This window comes from Denticeps clupeoides, chromosome 1 (assembly GCF_900700375.1).
Source record: "Denticeps clupeoides chromosome 1, fDenClu1.1, whole genome shotgun sequence".
Taxonomy (NCBI): Eukaryota; Metazoa; Chordata; class Actinopteri; order Clupeiformes; family Denticipitidae; genus Denticeps; species Denticeps clupeoides.
Genome location: NC_041707.1, coordinates 15683506 through 15704794, shown reverse-complemented (window position 1 = coordinate 15704794; position 21289 = coordinate 15683506). Strand labels below are relative to the sequence as shown.

General features: G+C 41.1%; 1 protein-coding gene and 1 non-coding gene across 7 annotated transcripts; both read right to left on the bottom strand.

Moving 5' to 3' along the window:
* Window positions 1-379: 379 nt before the first annotated feature.
* LOC114797308 (collagen type IV alpha-3-binding protein-like) lies at window positions 380-20240 on the bottom strand. 6 transcript variants are annotated; one of them, XM_028992133.1, is made up of 19 exons: window positions 19942-20239; window positions 19675-19806; window positions 19053-19187; window positions 15718-15834; window positions 12190-12297; window positions 10443-10581; window positions 10271-10354; window positions 9758-9915; window positions 7081-7173; window positions 6553-6639; window positions 5735-5830; window positions 5471-5548; window positions 5033-5128; window positions 4776-4908; window positions 2808-2878; window positions 2586-2714; window positions 1822-1951; window positions 1301-1440; window positions 380-1157 (listed from the first exon to the last, which is right to left on the bottom strand). In XM_028992133.1, exons 2-18 carry the CDS (start codon window positions 19765-19767, stop codon window positions 1313-1315), a joined length of 1875 nt encoding a protein of 624 aa, XP_028847966.1. In that variant the 5' UTR covers window positions 19768-19806; window positions 19942-20239; the 3' UTR covers window positions 380-1157; window positions 1301-1312. The 6 variants fall into 6 exon arrangements, with proteins under 6 accessions (XP_028847966.1, XP_028847976.1, XP_028847986.1 ...); XM_028992143.1 differs by having other exon boundaries at window positions 380-1158; window positions 1304-1440; XM_028992153.1 differs by having other exon boundaries at window positions 5510-5548.
* On the bottom strand, window positions 8989-9152 carry LOC114802725 (U1 spliceosomal RNA). The gene has a single exon (XR_003751771.1). It is a non-coding gene; the product is annotated as a U1 spliceosomal RNA (small nuclear RNA).
* Window positions 20241-21289: the final 1049 nt, after the last annotated feature.

The window sequence follows — 21289 nt, the reverse complement described above, 5'->3', positions numbered from 1 at the left end:
AGCAGGGATGAGGGGTTGGGAGCAGTGAGGGGTTAATCTCAGTGAGAAGACGTGGCTTAAATCGGGAGTTATCCCTCCCCTTCACCTGCAGAAATTTAGTGGTTGAGGCAATAAAGGCACATCCCAAAGAGAGTGTGTCACCGTGCATGCTGTGGTGAATCATAATCAGCTCATGTCTTTCATACCAATGAGCAGTCATGTTGATAAAGAGAATTTGATGACTTCAGAATTTTTACTGTAAGTAGACTTGCTCCCTTGCGCCCCCTGGAGTTGGAACCAAATTCACACTCTCTGTCCAAGCTTAACAAAACACTGGTGTCTGTGACACCTTTATTTAGATCTGTGATGCAAAAAATGTCATGACAGGTGATGGGACAAATTTGACTACTACATTTTTTATTTACAGGATAGTATTTAGTGCAAACAGTAGTGCTTCTGTGAACAATAAAAGCATCTCTTTTACTCCAAAGCATTTATTCAAGTCTTTGCTCTTGATGGTAAAACAATTAGTATTTATCTACAGACAGATAGATGGAGAGATTAAACATGTCTGATGAGCATTAAGGCTGTTAAAGTTTCCTCCACAAAGAAACGGAGCTGAACTCCTCCTTCTATGACGATAAGCTTCATATTTTGATTAGGCGTTCGCTTTCAATTTTGTAAACAATCTCTACGAGAAAACAGTTCTCTGTGATTTCAATTTCAAGTTGGTAGAAAAATCAAGGTTGATTAAAATTGACAAAAAAGGAAATTGATTGTTAAAATATTTACAGTAACAACTAACACACATTCAATAATCAATACTATTTATATATAGCCAAACCTTCAGGGAAACAGTAAGCACCCACAAAAACCCCCTGAATACAGGGTCTGTAATATTTAAGGCAAAATAACAGTTTCACCTAATGGTATGTCAACCACTTGATTCCAGCAACTTCCCTCTCAAACAGAAATCAGACATCCTGAAAACTGTAATCTCTGTAATAAATTTAAGACCATGGAAGTCACTGCCTGTCCTCTGAAGGACTCTCCTCAAATTTATGAAGCAGCTCTTATAACACTAGGAACAGTGGCAATTTTGTTCTGTGTGCATTGTGGGGTGGCACAGGATGTGATCGATCAGACCAGTGTGGTCTTCTTAGCCCTCTGTGGTTCTTCCTACATGGTGAAAGCCATAGTTTAAAATCTGAGAGAAAAACCTGAATTCAATATCATCTACTGGAACTCATAAATACTCGTCCTATTTCACAGTAGTTTCATTCACATCACCATTTTAACTAAATTGATCTATTGAGAGTGGTACCTGCTGAGGTTAGAAGAGGATTGGTTTCTCCCTGGTCTTCTCCTGAACGTAGCAGGTGAAACGCTTAAGGAATTTGGGATACTCCCTCCGGGCCACGGCTCGCAGGACTGAGGCAGGAGCCCAGCCTCCTGGGTTCACTGAAGAATACACATAGTTAGTAGGGCTTTAAAAATCTTTCATTCAGCATTAAGTGATTTTCGCAATAATATAATGAGATGTTTCCATTCAATTCACCTGCATTCTCTTCTAACATGTTCTATTGTACCTTCTTTTCAGGAATATCCACACTTTTGTGGAGCATCTATTGGTACGTGAATGCAAAGAAAAAAGCCGAACTATTTACATTTACTTCAATTCTCATACGTTCAAAACGCCATTAAATCGTATTTACTATAGTTAACTTTATAACAGGCCTGACTGAAGGATGTGTTAACATTGGAGGCAAGGAATTTGTACTTCTGTGTACATGTTCCGTGTACTGGTGTATTTTCTGTGACTTTACATAAGTCTGGACTCACCGTTTGCTACATAAGTGATTTTACACAGGAGGTTATCTCGGCTGATTTCCTTATCGTTCTCAGGTGGGCTGACAAGCGTCTGACAGATCATCGCCACATTTATTTTGGCACGGATGCACCTGTTTGTAGCCTGGAGATAAAATGGTGAATGTCTAACTGATGTAGTCTAATTTCACAAGATGGCTTTCTAACCATAGCTCAGGGAACAAGGTCAACAATAGATAATTAATTAACTACTGATAAATAAAAAAATCATGGATACACATCTATTTGAGTATTGTTAGAAAGTAGCTGTTCCAAAGTACAGTTTGCACTTTGCATCTTCATCAGCAGACAGGACCTCGGTGTCACTACTATTGTGAAATGGTTGTACATCTAAACCAGCAGTGTACTCTGTTAAGAACCTAACCAGTTATAAATAGACATAAGAACAGCGGTACTAAAGCAACGTACAGATGATATGTACACCCTGTTCAATATACATGTAGACAATTTAACCATATTTGAACTCATATTTTGAGCCCCAGTTAATCAGGAAGTACTAAATTGCAACTTCCAAAATACTCCAATCAACTAAATAAAATGTTTAAAATTGTGTTTAAAGGGTGACATTCTCTTAATCTTTCCAAGAGGTTCCAATAACTGCAGAGGGCCAGTATGTATAAGTTTACAATAAGGTGGAAAATGTCTGCACACCATGATGGAGCATTTTTTTTTTTTTTTTGAAATCACAGAATGGATTCAGCAATTCATTAAATTCTCACCGGGCAGCTGTCATGATCAATGGAGAAGTTGCACACAATCCATGTGTCTGCGTCATTTTCATTGTCAGCTAGGATTTTACGAATGACAGACAAATACAAGACGTCCCTCTGGGATGCAGGCCACACCCTCTGCACACAGGTCAACGGAAAACTTAACCCCCACTGGACACCACCATGTTATATCTGAACTATGCACTGTTAAAGATTAACAACACTAGTCACCTTGTGTATCTGGTAGATTATGATGGAGTTGTCAGATAGTCGCTCTACCACATTAAAGTTTTCAACAGTGGCTAGAAGAGAACAATAATTAACTACTGAACAAACATATAAGAAAATGAATAAAATGAGTTTGAATACAAGCCTATAAATAAGAACTGTATTATTAATTAATACTGATGTATTCAGGGACAAAGACATAACATTTTTTTGGGACATTACTATACTATATGATTTGCAACAGCATGATGAAATTATTTGATATGAGTGTTTAACCTTTACAAAATGTACATACAGTGCATCCGGAAAGTATTCACAGCACATCACTTTTTCCACATTTTGTTATTTTACAGCCTTGAAAGTGGATTAAATTCAAACAACACTCCATAATAAAGACCCCATAACATACCATTGGGGTGGTAGTAGCCTAGTGGGTAACACACTTGCCTATAAACCTGAAGACCCAGGTTCAAATCCCACTTTCTACCTTTGTGTACCCGAGCAAGACACTTAACCCTAAGTTGCTCCAGGGGGACTGTCCCTGTAACTACTGATTGTAAGTAGTTCTGGATATGGGCGTCTGATAAATGCCGTAAAAAATGTAAATGTAAGTAACATCCTATAATGAAAAGTGTACTTGAGGTTTTGGCAAATGTATTAAAAATAAAAGAAAGTAATAAACCAAGAAATCACAAGTATTCACAGCCTTTGCCATGAAGCTAAAAAATGAGCTTGTGTGCCTCCTGTTCCCCCTGATCATTGAGATGTTTCTTCAGCTTAATTGGAGTCCACCTGTGGAAAAAACAGTCTATTGGACATGATTTGGAAAGACACACATCTTCTATAAATGGTCCCACAGCACAACTCTTCCTAGAGCTAAACAGAGCCTTAGTCAGGGAGGTGACATTTACATTTAAGGCATTTGGCAGACGCCCTGATCCAGAGTGACTTACAACGTGTTTTCAAGTTACCATCGATGAAGAGATAAATTCTGGTTCCCTAGGACCCCCAACTACAATCTTTTTATTCACTCTGTTGTAGATTCTGTACACAAGTTCGACAACAAGAAAATTACAATTTAATCTAAATATTCTCTAAAGAGGAAGTTCTTGAGCTGTCGTTTGAAGGTGCTCAGTGACTGAGCTGTTCTGACCTCGAGGGGAAGTTCATTCCACCACCGAGGGGCCAAGACGGAGAAGAGTCTAGATGAATGTTTTCCTTTTACCTTCAGAGATGGAGGGACCAGGCGAGCAGTACTGGAGGCTTGGAGTATACGAGGTGCAGTGCGAGGTGTAATAAGGGCTGTGAGGTAGGATGGTGCTACTCCATGTTTGGCTTTGTAGGCCAGCATCAGTATTTTGAACCTGATGCGTGCAGCTACTGGGAGCCAGTGGAGGGAATGTAGTAGAGGGGCGGTGTGGGAGAATTTGGGAAGGTTGAAGATTAGTCGTGCTGCTGCATTTTGTATGAGTTGTTGAGGTTGGATGGTCCATAGTGGTAGACCGGGTGACCAAGAACCCAATGTTCACCCAGAAGAGAGGAGAACAGAGAACCTTATAGAAGGACAACCATTTATTCAGAAGTCTACCAATCGGGGCTGTATGGTAGAGTGGACAGACGGAAGCCACTCAATAAAAGACACATGGAGTTTGCCAAAATATACCTGAAGGACTCTCAGACCATGAGAAACAAAATTCTCTGGTCTGATGAAACAAAGATTGGACTCTTTGGTGTGAATGCCAGGCATCATATTTGGACGATACTTTCTGGATGCACTGTATACTAAGAAAAATGTAGCCATACATCTTACATACATTAGATAAGGCTGAACACTAATTCACTAATTGCACTATGAAGATGTGCATACTAAGCATAATTAATTTACTATAAACGACACTTCTTCAATTTAGCCACCAGGGGGCAGGAGATGGGACCCTAAGAGGAGCACAGGCAGTTCACATTTTGACTCACTCTCCCAGTCGTGGCGGAAAGCTGTGTCCCAAAAGTAGTGGCAGACCTCATGGCCAGTAACCCCTTTGACTGCATGCGTGGCCTTAAGGGGGTCCAGCACAACCCCATTCTCTTCCACCTCTCTCCGGTACACCTGAAACACACGCACGCGCACACACACACACACACACACACACACACACACACACTCATATCAATTCATACTGAAAGACCACATGTATGAATGAAGAAGCATATTCATATTAATTCAGACTCACTTTCATCTCACCCTCCTCTATCACCAGCTGCCAGTTTGCTTCTCCGCCCACATCCTGCAGCGAATAGGTCATGTGACTGTGCAGCATCTCCTCAACCTGACCCACAACATAAACCAGACAAAGTAGGATGAGAACTGGATGGATATAGGAAGGAAGTGATAAAAACAGAAGAAAAATTTCAGTTCGGACCACACATGCGTCAGGACTGTATCGAGCAACAGAGGAAAGCTGCAGGGCAAAGTAATGCAATCTACAGTCATGCCCCATCATGTCGGGGAGAGAGAAAGAACAGGAAAGGAAGGAAAAGTGGCTGTTCCAGCTTTCATACAACACGAGCAAAGCATGCAATCAATACAAAACTGTCAATAACAGACATGCTGTTAATAAGGCGAAGCGCCGGGCCTACAGACAGCAGACTGAAGTTGAACCTGAAGCTACCTGAGCACTGAATCTATGCACGTCATCCGAGGCACTGACCAGGTCTGTAGAAGTCATGGACGAAGTGCGACTATGAGGCTACAGCAGATAGATAAGACAAGGAATCAGATGAGCCCTAACATCAGGCCTGCGTTTGTCAGCTTCTGACACACTTATTATTTGTTACATACTGTAGTCATTTCAGTCCACACTGATGTAATCATCCTAGTGGTGTACCTGTGTGTGTGTGTGTGTGTGTGCGCGTGCGTGCGTAAGGGGCGGTACCCTAGTGGAGTATCTGTGTGTGCTGAGGGTGGAGTAGGACTCTCCAGGGGTCACCGAGATGGGCTGCAAAGTCCTGGACTTCATCTCTGCTTGCGCCTGTCAGCAGAAGAGAGAGCAGGGGAGAAGAGCAAAAAGAAGAGAGAGCAGGGGAGAAGGGTCTGGTAAGAGTCTGTATCAAAATATTCAACGCTATTAGAATCACAAGCCACACCCAGCCCCTTCAAATCTTCCAGCCCTTTTGGAAACACAGAGAGGGCTTTAACACAATGTGTGGGAGAGACTGACCCACCCAAACACACACAGCAACACCCAGACTCATTGTTGCCCTTGTTTCTCTGTAACTGCTGTGCGTGCAGATGTTTCCTTTAACCACTGATCGGACCTGTACGGTCTATTTTTCAGCCCATGTTCTGTGACCTTACAAAAAATAATCAGTTTAGTCTGTCACTTCCTGCACGAGTGCCAGGTTATGCCATTGCATTACAGTAAGGGCCATTAGAGATGTTTTAAAAAGTGGGTAAAGGCTGACATCAACAGTACATACCAAAAAAAACTAGCAAATATCTGAAATTGAGGGTGAGGCATATTTTCCATTCATTCAAAAACAAGAATATAAAACCCACCTTGAAGAGCAGAATGCAAAAAACAAAGACAAAAACGGCCGATATCACACAGTACCGTATGCAAATAATATATCATGGTTCATTGAAAAGATTATATCGGTAGTATAAAACTGACTGAAGTGGCTGTTTTCTGAGCATCTCAATTTTGTTATTATGTTTAACAAATTATAACACCATGCTTAGGAGAACCAATACCTGTTCTTCTATCTTGTCCTGCTTGTCCAGAGCAGCTTCCACTGCATCAAAAAACTCTTCCTCGTTAATGAGACTATTTGGCCCCTCCTGTTAATAAAAAAATAAAATAAAAATGCAGAAAGAGCCCTCACCTTTTTCTCTGCTGTGTGTTTGTGTGGCTATGACAGGTATGTGACTGACTGGTAAGAGGAGACCACTTTGGTAAAAATCTAATGCTACTAACAGCCTAATCATGTACTGATCTGCAACAACACTATGGCCACCAGCTAATATTGAGCAGGTCACCTTTTGTGGCTAAAACAGCCATGACACAGTTTTTCATTCCTGGGACAACTTTTTGTAGGTCCTAACCACTACAGTTGGATAAGCTGGTGACTATGGCCCAGGCATCTAATAAATCCCACCCTCTGCCTGGCGTTATTGTAAAAAGATATTCAATATTCACTACCCCTGCTGACATGTGGCTGATCTGTGTATATTAATTCTATCCGTATTCATGTTTCTCTAGGTTAAATGAAGCGTTCTTACCTCATAATCTGGGCCGCCATAGTGGGGCTTCTTCTTTAGCTCGGCTAAAGCCCCCCTATAAGCTTCTTCAACTCGCCTCCTTTTCTCTAGCTCCTAAACAACAAAATGTAACCTTATGAAAACATTTTCAAAATCTTTGAAGCCAATGCAACTCATTCCAATTTGCATAGCATAGCTAGCAAATGTTAGACTCCTGGGAAAAAAGGGTTTACTAAACATAACCAAAATCAGCAGAGCTGCACTAAAATGTTTTTATAAGCTGGACCAAATGAAATACCTCTCGTTTAATAATCTAAAGAAGGTTAACAAATAAAAAAGGTTCCGTGATGTCTCTTAATAGAATGTATCCAGATATTCTAATTCTCTCTCACTCACTCAGAATATGGTTTCAAGAACAATCTATGAAAATGTTAGTGTAACCAAACAGGCTCAGTGTTCATTCAACTAGCAAGAAGAAATTTCTCATTTTTCTTTCACTCATATGTTACCAAACCAATAGCCAGGTAAGGTACTGCAAGGTTCATTTTCTTCCAAGAATTACTATTTAAACTAATCCTTGATAATTATGTTAAATTTAATTCCTTCAAATGCAAGGTTATTACTTGATTAAAATGAATATGATGGAACCAGTCTGGCATCAGGAATCTATATAATAACACAAGTAATAATTTCACAAGTCTCACACTCATTTGGAGGCAGAAATCAGACAAGCAGAGTCACGCCTGGGACCCTGTCCTACTTGCTGTAGACCAGTTTAGAAAACTGTTGCTAGGAAGAGACAGCCCACAAGCTGAGTATGTTAATGCTAAATTATGAACCAACATTATAGCAAGTCGGTGAGAGAAAGAGAGAAGTTTAAAAAAAAAAGAAAAAGGTGACCATGGTGACCTACAGCACAGAAGCAACTCTGAGCCCAGAGTGGATTCCACTTTTGAGTGTTGAGCAGCCAGGGGCACCTCACCATTTCAAACACACACAACATACAAAGCAGTGTGTGTGTGTGTGTGTGTGTGTGTGTGTGTGTGTGTGTGTGCGCGTGTGCATGCCTGTGTGTCTTCAAATAACACACATTCCAAAAACAGCACACTTGTGACCCTAAACTCTTAATCGTACAAACACACACTGCCTGAACTTACAAAAATGCACAAGCACAGAAAAACCACAGACACTCAAACTCTCACACTTGCAAGTAATACAGAGATGCTGGTGAGGTGCATGCGATTCTCACATGCACAGGTTCAAGCAAACCACTGCTATCAGGAACCCCTTCCTACAGCTGCCGTGTTTTAGGACCAACTTGTCTGCTAGATGAAAAACCTGTTTTGCCACTGCTGGGGTAGAATAGCTGAAGGTTGGGTCATTTACAACTAAATATACTGAGAATGAGGGACAGCAGCCTTTTAGTCTGGATTTTATATCTAAAAACATGACTTATCTAATCTTATCTGTTTATTGAAGAGCATTGCCAAATATTTGAGGTATGGTTCCACAAATGTTTCATAATGCTGAGATGGTTTTAATTCCTGAGGGTTCCTGATAGTTTTAGACTAAACAATAACTGAAAGAAACAAAAGAGAAATGTACCTAAATTAAATTCAACCTCAATTCAAAGATGTGTAATGGAGGATATTCTCGCAAGGCAACAACAAATGGACAAAGGATAAAAAAATTGAAATAAAATCAGAGTGTGATACTGTAGATTGCAACCAGTCTGCACACTTCACTGTGCTAGGAAGGCACTAATAAAGCTTGTATTGTTCTATTTGTGACTCAGTGGTGAAAACGATGCTTGCATGCCTGCATACCCAGTGGGCAGCCATGACAGGCGCCCGGGGAGCAGAACCAGCAACCTTCAGATTTCAGGGCCGTTTCCTTAACCACTAGGCCACCACTGCCCCAAAAGAAAATCAGGGGAGAGAGCGAACGCAGTCCCCCACTACCAGAAATGATGCAGTCGAGATTCCCAGTTTTGGGGAATTCGCAGGGGTCAGCAAAGCCGGAGTGCAATGGCTGAGCCTCGCCCTGCGTGAACCGCCTTCTTGATCGAGTTATCTTCCCTGCCAGGTAAGTATAACTGTAAGTATATAAATAATACTATGATGACTGCTACTCCTTATGACAAAAGTAATAATAATAAATTTTATTTCACCCAAGGTCACCTTATAGAGTAAAAGAAATACTTAACAAACAACTAAAAAGCAGCACAAAGAGCATGAATTGATATCAAAAAATTGATATCAAGACAATAAGTCTGTTTAAACAGATGGGTTTTGAGCCATGACTTAAATAAAGGAAGATAATCTAGATTCCTTGTCACTTAACATAAACTATCAGGATGTAGTAGGAAAGAAATGTTGAATGCTGTGTATCTTTTGCAACTAAACCCACAGGTAGAGTGGCATTTCTCGTGCTAGGTTTCTAAACTCCTCGTTCATTAGGCCCAAGACAAAAACCTGGTCTAAAGGATTTCAATTTAGTCACAGTTTAGCTGGGTCTCCTGCTCAGCTCACTCAAGCCTTTTCAAAGCATTTCAACTAACACTGCTAATGCAATACTGGGTCAATGGCTGCTCAAATAAGTTCTCTCTGAAACAATGTGCTCGTCTGTGAAGAATTCTTCTATATTTTGTGGAATAATTGTAAGGATATCTTTGTTTCAGTCTCTCTCACATACACACCTTGTCCAGTCTTCTCTGCCAGCTCTCCTCCTGGCGAACCATCAGCTCAATACAATGAGACAAGGTGGACAGGATGCCAGCAGTGGTAGCTTTGAAGGTGATGGCCTCTCCCTTAAAATCAATCCCATTCACTTCTCTGTAACTCCCCTGTGGAAACACTGAGGGTAGAAACAAAGAAAGAGAGGTGGATTATCGTACTTCAAGGTGGCAATGTAAACGTTTCATGAATGCAATATTACAGAAAAAGGTTTATAGATTGTTTATAGAAGGTTTATAGAACCAAGATGGCTTATGAACAATTTTAAGGCAAACTGTGTGTGTGTATATATACACACTGTTTATATAAATGACATATATATATATATATTTCATTTCTTAATATAATTACCACCACTGCTGATTTGAGCATGCAGCATACCTAAATATTTGACTTTTTGACAGATGTTTCCACACTACAGCAATAAATTACTTGCATATATGCAAATCCAGCATTTATCTTCTGATTATACTCACACTTCTCTTTGCTGCTGCTGTTGTTGTAGACACAGTCTCCACTGGATCTTGGACAGGGAAAGGCGTCTTCATCATCCTCCACTACTGCAGAGTAAAATGTAAGGGTAACAATACAAACCATACACTTCCTGAAACTACCCTATGTCTGGCTATCAATAATTGTGATGAACACCTCTGTCCCTTAGGAGCTCATCTTGGGTGACCCCATCAGCGCAGGTGTCAAAGAACCTCTGCAAAGTGTCCACCTGCCTACAAAGAATATCCCGGAAGGTCTCCATTTCAGCCAGTTTCTCCCGTAGCCTGTTGCCTTTCTGTTAATACCATGAAAGAACATAAGTACATGGTGGTGAGCATTAAAGAAAAATTAAAAGTGAGCTTGCCTGTTTTGCATGTTAGTATTACCATCCAAAACAATATACTCAGAACAGTGTAGCACATGTAGATACCATATTGCATGCTTCAAATTCCAAGAACCCTATTTCCAGTAAAGGAAACCAAATCCAAAACCCTCATACTTATTGAATCTTACTGATTCTCATTTTTGAGAATGCAGTAGTTTCCAAGGGAACATTCAGACATTTGAATATGCTGCTAATTGGATGCAAACAATGTTAAGACTGTGGGCTTACTAAAGATACAAAGATAACAATCAGTATGATTTTTTTTTTTTGGTACGTATGCAGTTTCATGTTTAGTAAATCCTTTCTGAAAAAAAAAAAATCCCAAAAAATCCAACCTTCAGAAAAGGCTTTGTAGCATTAAACTTTACTTTTAACCCCTTTATAAAGCATGATACAACATATACAGTGCATCCGTAAAGTAGTTACAGTGTGTCACTTTTTACACATTTTTTTTATTGCAAATCGGATTAAATGCATAATGACAACGTCAAAAAAAGTTTACTTTAGGTTTTGGCAAATTTATGTACATACATAAACGTGTACACAAGTATTAACAAGTCTTTGCTCAATATTTTATTAGGGCACCTTTGGCAGAAGTTACACCCTCTGAATATGACGCCACAAGCTTGCCACACCTATACTTGGTGGCCTAGTGGTTAAGGAAGCAGCCATGTAATCTGAAGGTTGCCAGTTAGATCCGCCAGGGTACCAATGAGATGCCACTGAGCAAAGCACTGTATATGTATAGAGGCATCAATCCATTTCCCTCTATCCTGACTAGTCTCCCAGTTCCTGCAGCTAGATAAAAAAACACCACAGCATGATGCTGCCACCACCATGCTTCACCGTAGGGATGGCGTTGGCCTGGTGATGAGTAGAGCCTGGTTTCACACCAAAGAGTTCAATCTTTGTCTCATCATACCAGAACGTTTTGTTTTGATGCTTGCTTGGTGCTCTGACATGAACTGTCAGCTGTGGGACCTTTTATAGAAAAATGTGTATCTTTGCAAATCAACCAATGTGAATTGTCCAATCAACTGTTTTTTCAACAGGTCGACTCCAATTAAGCTCCAGAAACATCTCAAGGATGATCAGGGGAACAGGAGGAACCTGAGCTCAATTCTAAGCTTCATGGCAAAGGCTGGAAATATGTGATTTATCTTTTTTTTCCCAGTTTAAATGCATTTGCCAAATTCTCAAGTAAACCTTTTTATGCTGATGTTATGGGGTGTTGTTTGTAGCATTCTGGCAAAAAATGAATTTAATAAGGCTGTAACATGTGCAATGTGGAAAAAGTGATGCTTATATGTATGTGTATGATGAATTGTATGAAAACGGTTTTTGTATATATCTAATTTAAATGTTGCTTTTTTTGATGATGTTCGTCAAACAAGAATTCTAATAATCACAGTGAAACATAGACATACTTTTACTCCAAGGATTTCTTTGTGTAAATTTATAATAGTCCTTTGTGAGGATACACCATTAAAATATGGAAGAGCATATACACACACTCACCCTGAAGGAGGAAGTGGAAGTGGCAGAGAATCCACTGGTGGCAGAAGTGAGTGACAGCATGGAGCCATGGCGCCGCAGACTGGACTCAGAGCCATAGCCTGACTCTGCCTATGTACACAAAAACAGAAATAAAAAAACCAGAGTAACATGACAAAATCTATTTTGATGCAGGACAACAGTGGCAGACAGGAACATTCTAAAATGCAAACTGACATGGCAGGATAAATCATTGGAAATTAAATTTGAACTGCCCTAAGTGCAACACCCACATACCGAGGAACACAAGCAGTCTACAGCACACAACAAAATGCACACTGGCACAATTATGTGTATAAGCTGTGTATGAAAAGAACACAATTTAATATTAAGTTAACAGTTAAATCATTGCATTTACAGTTTGCATGTGAACAGGCAATTCCTAATTCCCATATGAAGAGGTGAGTAAATGAATGACTGAGAAGCAGCAGCAGCAGCAGCAGCAACAGCAGTAGCTTAAAGGCGAGCTCGCATGCTAGTACATGGGTTAAACCTCAGGAAACTGAGGCTGAAATCATGCTGCGAACATGCGCTGAGCTCAGATGGCATGGAATGCAGCGAACCTCTCCCTGGAGCAGCATGCTAACATGCTATAAGCCCACCATTCTGCTATTCCAGCAGCCAAAGCAGAGCAGAGAGCTGCTGCAGTCGCGACCCTCTGTCTGGATCATTGCAGCCCCTTTTTTCCTCAGAGCTTCCAAGACCTCCACCCGCACTGCTCAGCCCTTGTGCCACAAATGGGTTCAAAAATGAATATTGTCCATTCCCCTCAATCAGAAGAAACTGAAGAAAAAGCAACAAAGAGGCTGAAAAAAGAGCTGCATTAAGAATGGCTCCTTGAGGCTGTGAAGATGGAGAGCTCCTTTAGCTGGACATGGCATGAGGAAGCCAAGAAAATTATATAAAGAGAGAGAGAAGGAAAAAAAATGCAGACTGAAAAGAATGGTTTCAAAAAAGAGAGGTGGATGCAGACTCTAAACACCGACTCCCACCTCCTCATGCCACACACACACACACACACACACACACACACACACACACACACACTCTCACAGACAGTGCTGCAGACTTTATTAGAGCGACGAGATGCCACCCACTATTGCTGCAGACTCTGAACAGAGACCACCTCTGCAGATTGTGTGACAGAGTGGGAATGCAGGGAGAACGGTTCACCGAATCATCTGAGAGAACACAGAGTTTGTCATTCTTTATCTTCTTTCTTCTCTTATTCACACTAAACCATATGCAATAATGGAGAAAAGTATCTAAAAATATATGATTTGATGCAATGAACTGGTTGACTGAGATCAAATGGATTCAGGTAGGATAATAAAGCACTGATAGAAGGAACATTTCTTTTAGTGGCAGTGTGAATGTCAGTGGCAGTATGCAGTCATTGACAGTCACACACATGCATTATTCATAAACTCCTCTGCTCTGAAATTGTCTGTCCTCTCCTGTGGCCGACACCCACCTGCTGTGGTACCAGAGCCTAGCGGACTGACACCCAGTATATCAGCCACTCAGCGCTGACTCTTTATTCTTTTTTTTTTTTTATTCAAACGGTTTTTGCAAAGACGTAGAGTGATCAGATGCAAATCTGATCTAAATCTTATACATGGTGAAGTGTTACGATGCAACAATCAAGCTCTCCTGGTGAAAAGTGGTGAAAGGCACTTTCACCAACAAGCCAATACACATTATTAACTGGCACACTGCTTTGTCAATAGCGCACTAAATAGTAAATATTATTGTTTATATTTATATAAAACCTATTGACTATAAACAGATCTGTCATGGTACTTCCCCCCCAGCAGGGGGCACTACATTTCTAGTCTTCCCACTGCAAGAACCCCTGCTGGCTGATATTGGTGGTCAAACAGCTAAAGTAACCTCAGTAGACAACCCCTCAGCTCCCCAAATGGCCCCTTATACTGCCCGCACTCTAATGAGGGAAACAAAAGCACCCTGGAATCTACCCCGACACCCTGGCTGTGAGCTGGCACCACTGGCCGAGTTGCCAAGATTTACTGTAACATGACCTGCCTCAGCATGCTGTGCTAACAAAACCAGAAAACGAGAGATGAATCATGATTTCATGCTTTTGACAAGTGCACGGGGCAAACATAATGACAATTGGACAAACGCAGTATTTACATAATCCCCATGACTCTCATACCCACAAAAACACACACACTTTTCGAGGGTCATGTCGTTCAATTTGTAACTTATGCATTTTAAATGGTAGTTCAGTATGTAAGAACATTCTAACCTGAATATTTGTGGTACAATTAAACGCAAAAGAAAGAAAAAACACCAGACTAATAACTTACATTTACATTTACATTTACGGCATTTGGCAGACGCCCTTATCCAGAGCGACTTACAACGTGCTTTCAAGTTACCATCGATGAAGAGATCAATTCCGGTTCACTAGGACCCCAACTATGAATACATCTATTTAATTCACTCTGTTGTAGATTCTGTACACAAAGTTTGACAAGAAAATTACAATTTAATCTAAATATTCTTTAAAGAGGAAGGTCTTGAGCTGTCGTTTGAACTTATTTTCAGTTGCGACCCCATTCTAGATATTTCCAGAATTCCCTGGGATGCTCCCGTCCACATTCTAGAAACCACACCCCTGCCTCAGTAGAGCGGAGGTCTTGTGCATCAGTGGCTTCAATCCAAACAGAGCAGCCTATCAGAGGTCAGTCAGAGGTTTTCCAGTGTTCATCTCATTCTCCAGTCACACTCAAGTAAGAGTCCAATCCTTACTTACTTACCTACCTACATACATACATACAACGACTGCTTCTCAGACTGCATTCAACAAACTGAACACACTTGCTTCCCTGCTCTCTATGACTGAAAAAAACTTTAAAGTAATGAGAGACCAACTTAGAAACTTCTACACACATCCACAAAACAACGAGTACGTCACCGTCATCAACCTTATTACAGAAATCCATCCCACAGCTGCTCATGAACTCATGAACAGGAGGACTGAGACACTGCGGGGAAACTGGCTGGCAGTATGAAGAAAATAGCACAGTGGCTTCCTTCACACTACTATACCCTAGCCACTTAGAGGCCAAATTAATACGTACACAGAACTGAATAATTTTTTTAATTTATTTTATTCATTGTTGCAAATGTAATAAGTTAAAAAAACAAGTTCTGTAAAATATGGATTTCATTTAGCAGGTAATGTGTCTTTGCCCAGTTGCATGAACACAAGGATCCAAAAAAATCTATTGTAATTATTGCTTAAGCATTATGATTTAAGATGACCTGCATTTCTGAGACTGCATGCCTCTTTATAACACCGCAACTAGTTTCTATTATTTAGACTACATCAATCCTCACACAACAACTGTGATCATTCAGGGTAAATGATGTGTAATTTATGTCTTTCGGTGGCTCAGTGCTGGTGGTTAACAGGGAGTAGCAAGGACAGCCGGTTTGGGCAGTGACCCGCAGACTGTTTACCTTGTGGCGTTGGATGCTGTCTATCCATTGCTGCCGGTGGTCAGGGTCTGAAGCCCGGAGGTACCAAACACTGTCATTCACACTGACGTCAAACCGGCACTCGTCAAACTCGTGAGGCTGGGAGGCAGAAAAAGAACAAAGTCAAGGGAAGTGACAGGCAACACAGAGACACAGGAAAAAGGAAGAACACTGAGCACTGCCAACTCGGGTCATTTCATTTCAAAATACAAGAGGGTTGGGCCTAATTATAAGTGACCTTTCTGCATTGTGCCTGCTTCAGCAAGAAAATGCTGAAGGCTATGCAAAATGACACAACAACTCTGTTTAGTCACTGATAAGTTTCCAAGCATTTCAACAGAATCAACCCATCCGTTCAAAAAAGGAAGGCCTGACTGCACTGACACTGTGTGCACCATGATAGACTTGTACGTTTAACCTGGGTTTTTAAAAACAATTAAAACATGCAAGTAATTCCCTCACAGAGCAATGTGACGCTTTAGAATTCCTCCAAGGAGGCTCAGACAACGCCTGTCTGTCATACTCGTTTGTAACATACCCTACAGTCAAATTTCACTGATTAATCAATGACAGTTAAAGAAAATCAAAAAATCATTGGCCTTGGCGCTCCAACCCTTACAACCTTTGCTGATAGTTCCACCAGTGTGGACAGAGTAAGACGCCTATCTGTATTGTATATTGTATAAAGCTAGATTCTATTATTGTGAAAAGACAAACAGAACCATTTTCCATAGCCTTCCATCCAGACAGACTGGAAGGCACAGGTGTGATTTGAGAGTCAGAGTGCAAGAAAGAATGTTTAGCATAAATGCAGAATGAAGAACAGAAGCAGTGGTGGTCTTCACACCTGCTTCAGTTTCATCTTGAAAACTGCTTCGGTTATTCCAAATCTCAATTCTCAGATATTAATAATTTTGAAAATCTTCGTCCAATATCAAACCTCCCATTTGTTTCAAAAATCCTTGAGAACCTCCTCACACCTCAATAATCATAATTTGTATGAATAATTTCAGTCTGGTTTCCGCCCCACCATAGAAAAGAAAATCATTAATGACCTTCTAATGGCAGCTGACTCTGGCCTTCTCACCATTTTCATCCTTCTCGACCTTAGTGCAGCATCTGATATCCTTCTGAACAGACTAGCATCTTTTGGCATTAGTCCTATTCCCCTCGCCTGGTTCACCTCCTATCTCTCTGGTTTATTCAATATAAATCCCACTCTTCAAGCAAGTTCCCAGTTTCTGCAGGTGTGCCCCCGGGCTCCGAATTAAAACCTCTTTTATTCATTATCTACGTTCTACCTCTTGGCCATATATTCAATTTTCATTGTTATGCTGATGACACCCAGCTCTACATTTCCTTCAAACCCAATTTCTCACTAATTTTCTCAAACTAAACAATAAAAAAAGCAGAAGTTTTACTTGTTGGTACAGCCTCCAATCTCGCCAAATAGTTTTCCCATTGATATTGATAACTCCCCCGTCCATCCTTCCCCTCAGGTAAAAGAGTCTGAGAGTCACATTTGATATTAATATGAGACTGTATTGAAAGTGTACTAACATCACCTGGTCTGCATATTTTCATCTATGTAACATTAACCGACTTTCTCTCTTCCTTACTCCCCAGGCTGCTGCCAAACTTGTCCATGGCCTCATCACCTCCTTGATTGATTACAGCAATTCTCTTCTTTTTGGTTCTCTTCTCCATAAACTCCAACTTTTTCAGAACTCTGCTACTCGGGTCATAACTCAAACTCCCTCAAGAGAACACATCACCCCAGTTCTCCAATAGATTCATTGGTTGCCAGCTAGGATAAATTAAAAAAATAAAAAATAAACGAATGTTTAATCACCCAGACATCTATCAAATGGGGAAAAGAAGAGCTCTGGTCACTCTAACTTAGTGGCACTATGCTAACTCTACAAAACTTACTTATAAACGTGAAGTCAACAGTTTAAATATTTGAAGTGTTTACTCACCCCAAGAGGATTTTGAAATGCGACTCTAATTGAACACACTGATTAACAGTTCAGATATTTGGCATTTGTGATGCATATTTTGAGCAATAAAAATGCAACACACTGCATATTAATGTTACAAGAACACAATAATCTTCAAATTTCAAACTACAATAAAAAAAAAAAACAATGGATAAAAATAAAATACACTTTATTTTCCAAAGCCATGGGGAGCCGCAGCGTAAGGATGAAAGAGCTGCAAGTTGCGGACCCCTGATACTGAAAATTCTGAAATCCTTATAAGAGCGCATATTTGTAGTATATTCACAGACACTATAAATATAAATACATTTTCCCCTTTCACTCATTTAATAGATCTAAATTGTCCTATACTCCAGGGATCAGTTTCCACTAGTGGTATTTTTCCTTCCTGGTATTTATGTAAATTCTTTCTCACCGAAGTTCAGAATAACATGTCAAAAATGATTGTCAAATAATACTTACACTATGCATAACTACAGATGTTTGATGGAAAATGTGTATTTAAATGTAAAAAACATGACAAGAAAACTATGACAAGTAGCTGAAAAAGTGAAAGCAAATTCTTGCATTATGGCACACATTGCTTGACTTTGGACAGCAGCCAAACAGTATGAGCAAAGAGGGACAGATATTGGTTTAACTCATTCCAGCCTGCTTTTCACATGCTTCAGCCTAAACCGCCAAAAAAACCTACACATGCCACTTGATGAACTTTGCTTGAATACTTTAGCCACCATCTGCATTCTTGTCTTTTTCTCTAAACAGGTGACTCAGACTGACTGCTCAGCTGTATTTGTGCGGACTTCAACCCTAGCGAGACAAGCTGACCCGGGAAATGGCCTTTGGCACCTTCATCTTTGTGACAATAACAACACAGAATCAGCTGCTGTCTCCTGGTGAGGTTCTAAAATCCAATAACAACAAAAAATGACGAATTACACTTCCATAATTTACAGAGGATGTTGAAAAAGACAATGATTCATGTTCATTTAAACAAAGATGCTTTTTAAACAAAGAAGAAAGCACCCCAAAACATTTAACTATGCCAACCCACTGATCCTGCACAGGTACAACAGTAGCACAAAGTAGGTACAACCGGTGGACAAGGGGAGGAGCAGTATGTGTAAGTGCCTTAATATTTAACCAAGCCATTGTGCACAATGTCGACATTTGTATCAGTTGCACTCGCTGAAATGCTGTCACACCCCTGTATAGCAGGATCACAGTTCTGTAGCGGGCTGTGGGCCAGGGGTTAGGCAGATCTGATGTAAAACACCATGCTCTGGACAGATGTCCTGTTTCGGATTTAGCCCTTACCGTGATAACAGCTTTGTTGAGGCACAGTGACCCACGACAGCCAAATTCACGCTCATTCTCAGACTTGTAGTAGCTCAGGGAGCTTCTCTTCAACACAACCCACCGGTCCTGCCAGCCATGAATGTAGTTGGTCCACTAAAAAGATACCAAACACAGTGGTTGTAGGGCACGTCACATAAGGACATGGCTTCATTCCATATAAAAAAAATAATCATGTTTCCTTGAAGACATGATTTGATGGTTAATGAAAACATTTGCTAAATGCTTATGAGAAGGACTCCAGAACAAGACATGTTATGAAAAATACCTTAAAATGACAATTAAGCAGTATGGAAAGTGTTTGGATGGATGTTACAAGCTGATGTTGTCATGGAGTGAGAGAGATCTGTCATGGTACAGTAATTGTTTAATGTGCAAACGACCTTTTGACCCATGGAGGCCACAATACCTCAACCAACATCTCAATGTGAGCCAATTTTTGTGGAATGCATGTGTGATTAATAAAGGTTAAAGGTTAAAGCAGGTGAAAGGCCACCTAAGTTCATCCAAAAAGGTCAAGTTAACTTCCATTGAATACATATTGGATTCATCTAAGTGGGCCAGGGCAGGGCTGGTCACCCACCTTGCTCAAGGTGCCACCGAACTCGACCAGCTGCGCTGCTTCTGCCTCCAGATCCTCCTCGGAGCTCGAGCAGTTCCAGCTGTTCTCTGACATTTGGATCCGAAGCAGCAGCCGCGGCTAAATAAAAGGCAGCTAATATAAAAAAAAAAAAAGTCAGCGTTGGAGCGAAATTCCTACCGGAAGAGCAAAATCGCTTCCTTCGTGCGCGGTGTGCGCTGCTACCTGACTGTACAACACCTGAGATTTACGGACGAGCCAGCGACTCACTTGCCGAATGCGATGCCCGTCTCCTCTTGCATTGGAATCGCGAAGCTCCAAATAATCCGCCTGACCAGGTGTATTTTACACCAACTACCTGTGGAAGAGGGAAATGTTTTTTCCTCAAGCGCGGACGGAGGGGGAGAGGAGATGAAATGCTCCCCGCATCGCCCACTTCCTAGTTGGCGTGAATGCAGAAAAACATCCAGCAGAAGGAGCTGAAATGCAGTTCGTTTTCCGCACTGCGTGCTGGGAGAGGACCGGACTACGCTCGGATGGCGTTTCCAGTGTGTGTGTGTGTGTGGGGGGGGGGTGAAACGACGCGAATGACAAAGTTTATTTGGGAATGTGGCCGCGCTGCTCTGTTTACGTCGGTCGCCCCCTGTCGGCCGTTCCGCGCAACTTCCACGCTACGACGCACCCACTTCCCAGCGCAGCACGTCTGGACCTACAGCACAGGCCAAAGGTTTGGACACACCTTCTCACTCGATGTGTTTTCTTTATTTTCAGATGTAAAGCCTTGGGAGACAAGCAAAGATGAAACAGACTTGTGATAATAATAATAATAATAATGTAGCTGACTGTGTGTGCTTTGTCCTAGGAGATCGAGAACCTATTGGTGGCCAGTCCAACAAAGAACTACAGTGCATCCGGAAACTATTCATAGCGCGTCACTTTTTCCACATTTTGTTATGTTACAGCCTTATTCCAAAATGGATTAAATTCATTTCCCCCCTCATAATTCTACACACAAACTCCCATAATGACAATGTGAAAAAAGTTTACTTGATTGTCATTGTGAAACGCTGCAGCGCAGCACAACAAAATGTGTCCTCTGCTTTTAAACATCACCCTTGGTGAGCAGTGGGCAGCCATGACAGGCGCTCGGGGAGAAGTGTGTGCGTACGGTGCTTTGCTCATTGGCACCTCGGCGGATCGGGATTCAAACCGGCAACCTTCAGATTATGGGAGCCGCTTCCTTAACCGCTAGGCCACCACTGCCTCGCTGAACAGCTTGGTCTGTACATTGCTGCTGTCACATTTCCGTCTTTCCTGTTTAGTGTCCTAGTTCCTGAAAAACATCCCCACATCATGATGCTGTCACTGTACGAATGGTATTGTCCTGGTGATGAGCAGTGCCTGGATTCCTCCTGACATTCACACCAAAGAGTTCAATCTTTGTTTCATCAGACCAGAGATTTTTCTTTCTCATGGTCAAGCTCCTTTTGGCAAAAACCAGACCTGCTGCCATGTGCCTTTCACTAAGGAGTGGCACCCATGTGGCAACCCTACCATACAAGTCTGATTGGTGGATTGCTGCAGTGATGGTTCTCCTTCTAGAAGGTTCTCCTCTGTC